Genomic DNA, 12,852 nt, shown 5'->3' on the forward strand with positions numbered 1-12,852 from the left:
CAGGAGTCTCTTCTAGGTTTTAGATGAGGCCAGGGATTGGTTATATTAAAAACACCCCATGTAATTCTCATCCAGAGTTTGAGACACTGCCCTAAACCAGGGATAGGCAGCCTTTTGTGGAAAGGACCAAAGAGTAAATACTTTTGGCTTGTGGGCCAGATGTTCTGTCACAACTACTTAACTCTGCTATTGTAGCAGAAAAACAGCCAGACATTAAGCAGAAGAAGGGGTATGGCTGTGTTCCAATAAAACTTTATTTACAAAAACAGGTGGGAGGGCCGGATTTGACCTGTGAGCCTCTGCTCTGCCAGCCCCTATCTCTCCTATATATAACCAATGAAGACACAGACATGTATATCAAAAAAGGTGATATTTCTTTAATTTAAAATTATGATCTGGAAAGAACCAGTCAGTTGAAGTGATCCAAGCTTCCTCTTTATATCCAGTTGGAACAGACACAATACTGGCTCAGATTGCCAACCCCAGAGAAAAACGAAACCAAGCTGCAAACCCTCAGGAAGTCCCTGAAGCTACCCTGATGGGGCCATCAGGCTCCATGGAGGGAGGGCACCCAGGCTGCCAGGGGCTGCTGCTTTCCAGCCACACTGAGAAGACCTTTCCTTCTGCAACCCAACTCCCTCACCGGCCTGATTCCTCTCCACTGCTCTGTAGCTGGCACTGCACATGTACCCCGCAGAGAGGATGGTGGTAAAGCAGTCACCTCCCAACCATCTTTGGGGGCATCTTCCCGTAATTGCAACAGTGGAGCTGAGCGATTCTTAACGTGCCCAGAAGGGCAGCACCTTTGTTGTTTAGCTGAGATCTGGAGCCTTGCGTTTATTTATTTATTTTTTTTTGCGGTACGCGGGCCTCTCACTGTTGTGGCCTCTCCCATTGCGGAGCACAGGCTCCGGACGCGCAGGCTCAGCGGCCATGGCTCACGGGCCCAGCCGCTCCACGGCATGTGGGATCTTCCCGGACCGGGGCACGAACCCGTGTCCCCTGCATCGCAGGCAGACTCTCAACCACTGCGCCACCAGGGAAGCCCTGGAGCCTTGAGTTTTAACCATTGGTCACGTGTGGCCAAGGCCTCAACAGCAAAATGGCAAACTTGGGAAATGATCGGGAAAGATGCAAGGGTCTCGGTAATTGATGGCAATTCTGAAAATGAAACAGACAAATGCCATCTGGGTAAAGTCCTTACACATGGGGAGGAAGCGCATCAAGACAGAACAGTGAACACCACCTCCTTCGGCACTCCGAGGTCGGTCTGCTCTTCCCCGAGCACAGAAGTCCAAGGTCCCACTTCTTAGGTCAGTTTCAATTCTCCCACTGCATACATTCAGGGCCAATCAGGCCTTCAGAGTCACCTCACCAGTCAGTGGGAGTCCCACAAGAACACAAGGTGCTGAATACTGTGAGAAGGGAGTCCAGGGTGTGATGCTGAGCAGGCTGTTTTCTGCACTGAGTTTTGGAAATGCACAGTCAGTAGAGAGGAAAGGAGGAAGGGCGTGGCCAGAGCTGCCCTCGGAAGCCTTCCCAGAGGGGTTCATGAACAGAATAAATACAACCGGCTTGCAGCAAGCCTTCCGGAAGGAGCCACAGGTCACCTCAGACCCACTGCAGTGGGGCAATAAGTAAAATTTACAGCACCCAAAGCCTGATACTCGACCTGAGTCAAAAGCTGTTGGGACAAACCACCAGAGGGCTGCGCGGGGACGCAGTGGAAGACCAGATGGCGACCAAGCTGTCCCCACCACACACGGAATTCCTGAGCCCGACGGGCTGCAGCCTGGGTGTACAGCAGGGGCAGCCCAGGGCACTAACAGGGCCCCTGCTGTGCCCGGGTGCAGTGGGGTGGGGGGACAGCACGGCACTAACTAGAGTCCCCTGAGAACTGAGGCACAGTGAGAAGGAGAAAAGGGTGGGGTTTCCTCCTCAGGCCCAGCTGTCACTCTGCCTCCCAAGGGGAGGAAGAAGATGTTTTTGCGCACTGCCAGCACCACTGATGTTATCTTACTCCAAAGGATGGCACCTGGGTGGGGGGCGGGTATTTCCGCACAGACCCCCAAGCTGTGAGATGGTCCCCAGTGAGGGCCGACAGTTGTCCTAGTCCAAGTCTGGGTCACGTCACAAGCCCTGGCTCATGACAATATGGGTCCCATCACCAGCACCTGACCCCCACCTATCCAATCTTCAGGTTCTTAGCAGGACAGCTCAAGGGGTAGGGGGAAGAGAGTTTGGGTCACAGGAACCCAACAAATTCTTCTTCCCAGTCTGCTTCATTTCTCGGAAACCGTGGACCCCTAAATGTCTGTCAAACTGGGAGCCGTCCACATGGCCAGGCCTAGACTGAGGCCAACCACACAACCCACTTACAAGACCATGTGGTGTCATCCATTCACAGCGGAAGGCTGGCCCGACCCCTGCCCTCACTGGATGATGCTGTCCGGCTGCCCATTCTGGGCCACCTGTCCAGGGTCAGAGGCAGTGGTGGGGTTGGGCATGTTGCTCTGCAGGTAGCGGCGGAAATCTTTGATCATGGGCCGGAGGACCTGGATGAGGACACTCAGGGCCGCCTGGGTGCCCTCCATGGCCTGAGCCTGGCGCTCTTGGGCACAGGCCTGTACCTCCTGGGAGCGACGGATCATCTGTAGCAAGTCATTCTGCTGCTCCAGGTGCTGGGCAATCTCCTTCACGTGCAGGTTGGTGACCCGCTGCTCCTGGATCAGCTTGGCTGAGTTGAGGGCTATGCGGCTCTTGAGCGCCTGTGGCTTGACTGCGGTGTCGGCATGCTGGGCCATCATCTCCACGGGGGCCTCCGCTGGCAGGGGTGGGGGGGCCTCGGCCGTGCAGTACTCCACCACTCCCTCCTCCAGCGTGTGATAGGCGGTCTCTGCGGGGACTGTGGGGAAGAAAGAGCAAAGGTCACCTTCTAGAAAGAGTGAGGCTAGCCATGCGGGGTGGGGAGGAGGCCATTAAGCCCTCCCCTGGCTTTATAGCCTTTCATGTATAAATCTAGAATCGAAGGGGTTTAGAATCTTAATCTACTTAATAACCAAAGGGCCAGCCCCAGATCTGGCAAAAGCAAAGATGCTAATAGTAAGACTAGCAAAAAATGCAGAGCGCCTACTACGTGCTAACCCTTTGCACTCATGAGCTCCATGAATCCCCATAATGACACCAAGAGGTAGATACTGTCACGTTCATTTTCAGAGAGGAGGTAGACTCAGAAACATGGAATGACTTGCCTAAGGTCAGCTGATTCATCAGGTCCAGGAAGAAATGCAGGTCTCCCCCAATACCAGAGTCCAATGTGTTCATCATCACCCCACTGAGCTGCTTCTGGCTAATAAAGGCAGAGCCACATGCTCCCCGAAGTGCCCCCCTGGTCCGGCCTTCTTCAGTGTTTTCTTGACTTCCATGTCTTTTACGGCCAAGCAGAAAAGGAGGTGGGAGTGGGAAGGCACTAGTTAAAGTGCCCAATAAATGCCTCCCTGTCTCCTTGACCACCTTGGTCAATGGAATACCTAAAGGTCCTCCCTCTTCCAGAATAGCAACTGATTTAGACCAGTGTTTGATCCCCTTTCCCACCTCCATATCCTTGAGAAATATGACACTGTGGGGTTATGGCAGTCACACACACACACCCAATTCCCCCAAGCCCCACTGAGAATCACGGATCGAAACAGTTCCCAGCCTATCACAAAGAGCACTTAACAGTCATTGGTGCAAACCTTTATCTAACTAAAAAGTCCAACCAACCAGTTTCATTGTCATTCATAGGCGAGAACCTTTGAAGCCATTCTAGCTGGGCTGTTTGGGCCTCCAAGCATGTGGGAAAGGTCAGTCTTCTCCACCCTTTAATGCCAACATCCACTGTGCCCCCAACCCCACCAGGAAGCCCCCTTTCTCTTCTGAGTCCTTAGGTTCTCCCAACTGACAGTACAGTTATTCATATATTCGTCTTATCTGTCCTACTAGAATATAACCGGCCTATCTCTTAGACACCTTGGTAATCCCAGTGCCGAGCCCAGGGTTTGGCACAGAATTGCCCTAATGGTTGATGAGTGAACAGAAAGGTAGATTAACACCTGGAACCATGAGGTTCCTCAGCTGTGCCTGATGAACGTTCACCACACTGAAAACCGGAATGTCTTTGTCCAGAATCGATGTCCACCTACCTATTTATTCAACAAATATGTCCTGACTGCCTACTAGGTGCTAGGCCCTGTGTTAAGTCCTGTGGAGATATAAACATGGTCTCTGTCTTCAAGGACCACACAGTTCAGTCATGGACATGAATGGTGGCAAAACAGTGGAGAGCAAGCCAGCCCGTCAGAAGTCCAGACTGCGTGCTGAGGAAGTCCCAGAGAGAACAGGATCACTTCTGTTTGGGGATCTCTTGGAAGGCCTCATGGTCTTCCAAGACTCCCATCTGACCTTTGACCCTTGGCAGCCAACCTTCCCTGGGCTGCCCCAGCTCTTGCTGGCCCTTCCCATTTAGGCACGCCAGACTGGGTGGGAGAGGTCACTCACTCTGTGTCAGGGTGACCGTGGCTGCGGCTGCAGTAGCCGTGGGTCCAAGGGCCACGGGGTGGATCTCTGTGGTACTGGGCAGGCTGATGATGGTGGCCTCACCCAGCAGGTTGCAGATGCGCTGTTGCATGGGGGTGAGCAGTACGGGGGCTACAGCTGGGCCACCAGCGCCACTGCCACCACCTGTCCCAGGCCCACCAGCTCCGTCTTCCTCAGTGGGCCCTGGGGCCTCGCCACCCTCCACAGCCGCCCGGACCTGGGCAACCTTGCGACGGACCTCGGTCTTGAGGTCAGACCACTTCTTCTTGACCTCAGGCAGCTCCCTGCGGCAGGTGGCCACGGCGTTGACCCTTCTCAGGATGCCATGCCATGCCGCGCTCTTGGCAGCCAGAGGGACCCCAGCGTTGAAGTGGTTCACCAGCAGGTGCTTCTTCAGTTCCAACTCCTCCACGATGATCTCCACCTCTCGCTCAGAAAAGTTCATTTTCCTTTTCTTGGCTGGGACGGCCATGGCCTCTCCCCACCTTGCTTTTTAAAGAAACTATAATCCCCTAACTGCCCCAATTCCCCTTCTCGCCTTCCTCAGCCTTTCTCCTCACCCACCCCCCCCTACAGGGGATAGGCCGGCCTTGTCCAAGGCCAAGTACCAGGCCTTTGGTAACCCCCCTTGCTACGCAAAGTGCGTAGGGCCCAGCCCCGACCGGCCCAGCCGCTGCCAGCCAGCTGCGTAATGGCTTCCTGAATCTGCCTCTTCCGCCGGGAGGTGCGGAGATCCGCCCACTTCCCCTCTTCCCGCCTCGCAGCCCTTCTCCAGGGGGACCCGCCCTCCCGGTTGGTCGCGGCTCAGATATCACGTCGATCACTAGTTCTTTCGATCTGTCGCTCAGCTAAAGAGCATGCCTACTTACTGGAATTGGCCTGATCATTGGTCTAAAGGTGTGTCTGTCGCTACAGAGCGCTCCACCCAACCTAGCCTTTGCTCACTTCCATTGGAAAGTTGTCCTGTCGTTCAATCATCAGTATTACGACTTTTACGCCGTTAAATTCAGCTACTTTATTGGTGGTTTTAGGGAGTTAGATTACCAAAACCCGGCTTCCTGAGGATTCCTAGTGCTTTCGGTCTTGAGCCGTTAGCCAGTTAATTTTCAGTTCCACCCAATGGCGCAAACTCTGCCTTGCAACCGCAGCTCACAATTGTTCCTCACGCAAATCCTACTTCCCACCGGAGACTGCGATCTCTCCTTACACGACGGCCCCTCCCATCCTTACGATTTCGCCGTCTAAACAGCGTTTCTCAATGGAAATAGGACGCGGGGCCTTCCGCCTGCCAATCACATGACTTATGCCTATCGCACCGTGATTTCCTCTCTCCTGCCCGGCTCAGCCAATCCCCGCCTCCCTCAGTTTGAATTGCCCCACGCTGAGCGGGGATCGCCCCGCCCTCTCCATTGATTCGGGTAGTCAAGGCCTGCGTGGGCAGTCCTCGGTGGGAGGTTCCGCCCCTCCGGGTGGCCCTCCGGGTCTGTGACTGGTCGGCGTCGTGCCTGGGGGTATGGCCATCCAGGCGGCGCGCGGCGGGGCGGGGCTCCCGGAAGCTGCCCATCCCGCCCGCTTGCCGGCACCTCGGAGCCCGCGCTAGTGGACTGAGGTCACCGGCGTGTCTAACGCGCTCTCCCCGCCGGCCCGTCACCCCCGCCTCGCGCCCGATGGTGAGCAGTGTGTTGTGCCGCTGCGTGGCTTCCCCGCCGCCGGACGCCGCCGCCGCCACCTCGTCGTCCGCCTCATCGCCGGCGTCCGTTGACCCTTGCGGCGGCGCCGTCTGCGGGGGCCCGGACCACCGGCTGCGCCTTTGGAGCCTTTTCCAGACTCTCGACGTCAACCGCGACGGCGGCCTGTGTGTCAACGACCTGGCCGTGGGACTTGGGCGCCTGGGACTGCACCGCACAGAGGGCGAGCTCCAGGTAGGCAACACGCACCGTCCGCATGGGCGGGGAGGGGACCCCTTCGTGCCCCCGCACCTCCGGGAGGTCCAGGTGACAGGTCTGGTCTGCACGACCGGCTTCTTTGGCAGTACCTTGGAGCTTGGCAGGCTTGGTGGACGACCTCTCGGACTGGCTGGGACCTCCTGAGTGACAGACGGACACCCCATTTATGCCCTGTGGGGAGTAGAGCTCCTTCTTGGCCTCTGTGGGCGCTTGGGCCAGGGGGAAAGGCTCTCCCTGGGTACAGGTGGGCACCTTCTGGGCATTCTGATGGTAGCAAAGCCCCTTTTTGCTGGGGCTTTCCCCAGAGTAGAAGGCCAAGTCTCAAGAGTCCGACTTATGTCACCTTCTGACCTCAGGACTAAGCTTTGATGCTCCCCTCTACCCATCATTAATGGTTTCATCCATCCTCCTCCAGGAGCACCCCTCCCTCCCCTCTCGTTTCCTTGCCAGTGGTGGGCCCTGATCTCGTTCCTCTCAGAAGCATGTGGGAGTTGGAAAAAATGGGAACTGAGGTTTCAGGCAGATCGTGACATGTGGGTGGTGACAACTGACAGTTCTCATGGGTTAGATTCATCCCGAATTTGACATGCCTGTCCAGAAAATGGGATCGTGATCTCTTACAGGGTTGCAGATTAGCATGAAAGAATCTAGGGGGAAATTCTTCATAAAAGTGAAAGTGTGGCCCACCTAGGAGGGGATTTTTTTCCCCTTGTCCTAGAGTGGGCACCTGGCTAAGGGGGAAGAGGGAACAGAGATGTGTTGTCCTTTCTGTATAAAAACCTCGAGCAGAGGCTGGTTCTTCCGCTTCTGTCTCTCATGGTATGTTTTCCTATCTGACTTTGTAGCTGTAGCTGCCGTTTTCCAGTATTTTATTTATTGTGGCTTAGCCTGATGTATAGCCTGGAGGAAGACTACTGAGTATTTTAAGTAAATTGTTTCTTTTCTAAGTTAGTTCCTTTGGTCCATTTGTACATACCGCAATTACAGAATCTCATAGCTAAGTGTGAAAAAATTTTTTGTTAAAACGCCAGTGAGTTAAACCAATTAGTTTGTTGGGTAGGTATACATAAAATTTTTAACTCATGTCCAGAATATCTTGGATCAACACCCAAGCGATTTAACCTAGTTAGGATAAGCCTAGGAAGACCAAGGTTAACACTGTGCAAGGTAGAATCATTGGGTTAAGTCCAACAGGCTTAGAGACAAGTTTTTTTTTTAAGTCTTTTCAAGTGAGTTTTACACAAAATGGTGTTGTGAGCTGGATATTTTCCAACCCATAACTGATGAATAAATCACTTGGAAAGATAGGATGGCTGAACTCAGAGGGTCTGTGTCTTATGGGCTTGGGGATGTGTGGGCCTAGGAGAGCCTTTCTGCTTTTATGAACCTACCCACCTGGCATATGCCACCAGGAGCATCGAGGGCTCTTGGCTAGGGGAGTGTATTCAGTGTTTATACCATGCTTTGTGCCTCATCTGGAGTCACAGTGTGTTTTCAGTTCATGGCACATCTGATATTGATCCTAGTCCATTTTTTTTGGCAGTAAATTTCTAAGGGCAAATAAGGAGAAGGTGATCATTTTTCTCTCCAGTATTGAAAGGAAACCTTTTAGATTAGTCAAAGGGAGCCTAGCCCGTCAGGGTCACATTGGCTCTAAAATCTTTAACTCTGTGACGATGTTCTACCATCTGAAACAATTCTTTTTCATCCTTTCGTTGTATGGCTTTAGTATGGACTACTTCTACTCTCAGCTTATGAATGTGAAATTATACAGCCTGGAGAGATTGGGAGTGACCCATTTTATTTGTTTATTACCTGTGGCGGAGCACAGGCTAGTCTGTGGCGAATGGTTTAAGTATTAGAGAGAGAACCTGCCTTTTTGTGAATAGCTGGGCAACAGGAAGACACCCTGCCTCACGAACCCCATACCACTTCCTGTTGCAGTAGTATCAGAATTAGCTACATGCAGAAAAAGTAGTGCTGCAGTTTTGCAGAAGTAGCAAAGGCCAAAGAGAATTTGGGGGCCCTTCAGTTCAAAATGGGTCATCTGCCATGGGAATAGGCATTGAAAAACACAACATCAAACTTCGGTAGCTGCTTCAGATAACCCACAGGACCAGTCTGAGGTGCTAGGGTTTGCACAGGAATCAGCTGTGAGGGCTTATCAGTGGGTGATGGGTGAACCAAGGCCTTGTGACTACACAAAGCCTCCCACTAGCTAACCACCACCGGGTCAAGTTTTCTTTAGAAAAGACCAGCGATTTTTGGCATCTGCCTTTGTTTCAGAAGAAATTGGGACAGTCGAGAAAAATTTACTTAAAATGGCAGTGGGCAGGCTTCCCTGGTGGCGCAGTGGTTGAGAATCCACCTGCCAGTGCAGGGGACACGGGTTCAAGCCCTGGTCTGGGAAGATCCCACATGCCGCGGAGCAACTGGGCCCGTGAGCCACAACTACTGAGCCTGCGCGTCTGGAGCCCGTGCTCCGCAACAAGAGAGGCCACGACAGTGCGAGGCCCGCGCACCGCGATGAAGAGTGGCCCCCGCTCGCCGCAACTAGAGAAAGCCCTCGCACAGAAACAAAGACCCAACGCAGCCAAAAATAAATAAATATATTTTTTTAAAAAATGGCAGTGGGCAGAGAAACCGATGGCAGCCAGCCAGAGAAATTTTCTTTGTAAAGAGCATGTGAGCAAGAAGCCTGTCCTGGGACTAAAGAAGGGAAGAGTTTATTAAAGATAGAAAAAAGATGATGACAACAGTAGCAACTTTAGGAGACTTCAGCTAGAGCTAATTATAGCATTGCCTATTTAAGGCATTTTCATGTGACCAAACAAAATCTCTGTCTGAAAACAAATTTAAAACATAGGTTAGAACTCAGGCAGCCAATTAGGGAAAGAACACAAGCTGTGTTACATGTTGTCAGTTGTCCCTTCAGCTGAGGCTTGTGGGGCTCTCCTAAGGGGCTGGTGTTTGATGCAGGTGAGGATTCTAGAAGATGGAGGGGTTGAGGTTGCACATGTGCCATCTAGTTTGAGCCTCACAAACTGGGCTTTGGGGAGAACTTGAGGAGCAATCCTTTTAGAACCACATCTGTTATTCCCAAAATAGGTTTCAGGATTATCCAGAGATGATCCTGTCAAAAATGAGAATCTGCCCTGCCCTAATTCTCTCCTTGACCAGAGCAGTATATAGGAGGCAGTCTCTGTTGACCTGAAATAATCGAATGGAAGGTCATTAATATCAAGTTGGTATTGCTTAATCAAACAGTACTGCTGAACTCTATACCTTTTCAGTGTTTGGCCATTTGTGGGGCAGGTATTTGCATAAGTAGCTGGACTTAGGTAAGGCAGTCTACAGAAAAAGAGCCTTTTCCGTAGAAAAGGGGCAGACATAATTTGGTATGATAGAATGACACATTAGAAAAAGAAGAATGCTGTTTGCAGACTGGACTGAGTTCACATATTAAACTGATTGTGTTGTATTGTAAAATTCCTGGCTTGGAGGAATTATCAAGTCAACTAGAGGATGTTTTAAAAAATTAGTTGATATCTGGACTTCCCTGGTGGTCCAGTGGGTAAGACTCCACACTCCAATGCAGGGGGCCCGGGTTCCATCCCTGGTCAGGGAACTAGATCCCGCATGCATGCTGCAACTAAAAGATCCCTCATACTGCAACTAAGAAGTCTGCATGCCACAACTAAGAATCCCGCATGCCGCAACGAGGATCCCACGTGCCGCAACTAAGTTCCGGCGCAACCAAAATAACTAATAAATAAATATTTTTTAAAAAATTAATTGATATCTGCAAAGGTGGAGCCAAGTACCCTGATCCTAAGACTGAGTGATAAATAAGAACCTACCAGAGTGGGCCTGATCTGGACCTTCAGTGGATGAATTCCTTTGATGTTCAAAGAGCCATCAATTGTTGAAGCCTCACAGAAACCACGGGGGAATGAGAAGAACAAATATTTTGCTGGTATTCATTTCTAGCCCAGCTGAGTACACAGCCGCGGGATGAATTCAGTGAACAAAACTGTACTCAGCGAGGACTAGTCTCATTAAACTAAAGCTGAGCAGACTTTTCATTTGTTAACCATTTCTCCTACCAGTGTGAATTTCGCAGAACCGAAGAATTTAGTCTCGGACAGGTCACTGGCCATCATAGGCCAGCCTCCCACCCAGTGTGGGAGGCATTCCTCCTGTGGCATCCTTCCCAGAGGGTCACCCAGCCCATTCCTTTGTGGACCTAGTCGGGGCCCTTGTGAGTTCTTTCTTAGGTCAGACTGAAGTCCGTCTGCTTGCATCTGCTACCCATTTGCCCCAAGGGTACCTTCAGGAGCAGCCCAGAAACGTGATCCAAGGGTCCTTGAAAACAGCTGTCTTATCTGAAAACAGCTCTCCTCCTGTAATCTCTGCTGCTGCTCAAAGCAGCAGATTTCAGCATGCACTTCTTCCATGGTATGCTGTCCGCACTCCATGGTCCCTTCCCTGAGGCAGTGTGCCCTGGAGTTTAGACTACAGATTTTCCCTGGAAACATAACACGAAGTGAAGGAAGCCAGTCACAAAAGACCATATGTATTACATGGTCCATTTTCTATGAAAGTCCAGAATAGGGAAAGCTGTAGAGACAGAAAGTAGATTAATGGTTGCCTAGGCCTGGGAGCAGAGGGGAACGGAGAGCTAGGAAGGGGATGACTAATAATAGGTCTGGGGTTTATTTTTTGGGGGGTGTTATTTATTTATTTATTTTCAGCTGTGTTGGGTCTTTGTTGCTGCGTGTGGGCTTTCTCTAGCTGTGGCGAGCAGGGGGCTGCCCTTCATTGCTGTGCGTGGGCTTCTCATCGTGGTGGCTTCTCTTGTTGCGGAGCACTGGCTCTAGGCCCACGGGCTTCAGTAGTTGCAGCACGCGGGCTTCAGTAGTTGTGGCTCACAGGCTTAGTTGCTCCGCAGCATGTGGGAACTTCCCGGACCAGGGCTCAAACCCGTGTCCTCTGCATTGGCAGGCGGATTCTTAACCACTGTGCCACCAGGGAAGCCCAAGGGTTCTTTTTGAGGTGATGAAAATGGTCTAAAATTGACCATGGTGGTGGTTGCACATATCTATGAATGTACTAAAAGCCATCAAATTGTACACTCAAATGGGTGATTTGTATGGTATGCAAGTTATATCTCAATAAGACTTCTTTAAATAACCCAGTACAGTCTTTGTGGTATAATGTAAACCTGGGTTCAAGTATTGTCTGTGCTGCTTGCGAGCTGTGTGACCTTGAGCAAGTTACCCAACCTCTCCAAGTCTTATCAGCCTCCTTATCTTGGTGGTAGGAATACCTACTTCAGTGGGTTTTTGTGGGATTGAATTAGAAGAAGTACAAAGAACCTGGGACAGGGTTCAATACAAAGTGACTTGTCCCCCCATCGAGTCTGAAAATAAGATGCCCACAGTTGGTCGTATCCTCTACATTTTTTTCTTAGGTTGCTAAGGTGAAAAGTGGGCTAGAGGGCTTCCCTGGTGGCGCAGTGGTTGAGAGTCTGCCTGCCGATGCAGGGGACACGGGTTTGTGCCCCGGTCCAGGAGGATCCCACATGCCACGGAGCGGCTGGGCCCGTGAGCCATGGCCGCTGGGCCTGCGCGTCCGGAGCCTGTGCTCCGCCGCAGCGGGAGAGGCCACAACGGTGAGAGGCCCGCGTACCGCAAAAAAAAAAAAAAAAAAAAAAGTGGGCTAGAAAGAAGGAGAAGGTCTGGGGGATGTGGGTAATAAAGGGTGTGTCAGTAATAAAGGGTGTGTAGCACCCAGGAAGAGCACAGTCTCCTGTCAGCTGACAGGGCTGCGGAAAGCCCGGGCCCTATAGCTTTAAGGAAGATTAAAACAGAAAAAAAAAAGAAAAGAAAAAGAAACCCCAGTGGCAGGAGATTTCTAAGAAGTGGTCTTGTCACTCTACACCCAGTGATGTCTTTGGCCCAAATGTTTCCCTGGATGGAAATGGGCCCCCTTGAGCACCGCTCTTGTCAGCCTGTTGCCCGTTTCATGAGCCATAGATGGTCTTTTCTCAAATATAGAGTTCACTTTGAGGTTGTGAAAATGGAAGCTTCAAGTAGAGCTTAATTAAAACCTTTGGAGATTATGTCACTCACCTCATTAGTGTGTAGAAGTGGCACTGAGGCTGGTTGAAAGCAAAGGCAGTGGCAGAACCCAGGATTTGGACTTTGCCCAATTTAGCTCAACATACACTGCCTCCTTCCTTCCGTGGCTGGAGGTACTTAACTAATCCTTAAAACTTTGAGGCCTGGGCTTCCCTGGTGGCGCAGTGGTTAGGAGTCAGCCTGCC

At 51.5% G+C, this 12,852-nt stretch overlaps 2 protein-coding genes across 5 annotated transcripts in view; one reads left to right on the top strand and one right to left on the bottom strand.

Moving 5' to 3' along the window:
- Positions 1-296: 296 nt before the first annotated feature.
- On the bottom strand, positions 297-5,137 carry NAIF1 (nuclear apoptosis inducing factor 1). The gene is made up of 2 exons (XM_079925486.1): positions 4,540-5,137; positions 297-2,905 (listed from the first exon to the last, which is right to left on the bottom strand). The coding sequence occupies exons 1-2, from the start codon at positions 5,048-5,050 to the stop codon at positions 2,433-2,435; spliced, it is 984 nt and encodes a 327-aa protein (XP_079781612.1). The 5' UTR covers positions 5,051-5,137; the 3' UTR covers positions 297-2,432.
- A 1,108-nt stretch (positions 5,138-6,245) lies between these two features.
- The window catches only part of SLC25A25 (solute carrier family 25 member 25), a gene marked incomplete at its 5' end in the record, with an annotated part of 32,983 nt that continues 26,376 nt past the window's right edge, over positions 6,246-12,852 (top strand). For all 4 annotated transcript variants that reach the window (XM_079927862.1, XM_079927863.1, XM_079927859.1 and 1 more), the window contains one exon: positions 6,246-6,500. In XM_079927862.1, coding sequence (XP_079783988.1) covers positions 6,246-6,500 — 255 coding nt within the window. The remainder of the gene's footprint in view (positions 6,501-12,852) is intronic.

This window comes from Stenella coeruleoalba, assembly GCF_951394435.1.
Source record: "Stenella coeruleoalba genome assembly, chromosome: 7".
NCBI lineage: Eukaryota > Metazoa > Chordata > Mammalia > Artiodactyla > Delphinidae > Stenella > Stenella coeruleoalba.

Excerpts from the sequence above, each read along its gene's own strand:
- NAIF1 (XM_079925486.1), bottom strand. The coding sequence starts at position 5,050 with ATGGCCGTCCCAGCCAAGAAAAGGAAAATGAACTTTTCTGAGCGAGAG. Across the intron at positions 2,906-4,539 it reads CACGGTCACCCTGACACAGA|TCCCCGCAGAGACCGCCTAT; the intron begins GTGAGTGACCTC and ends TCTTCCCCACAG.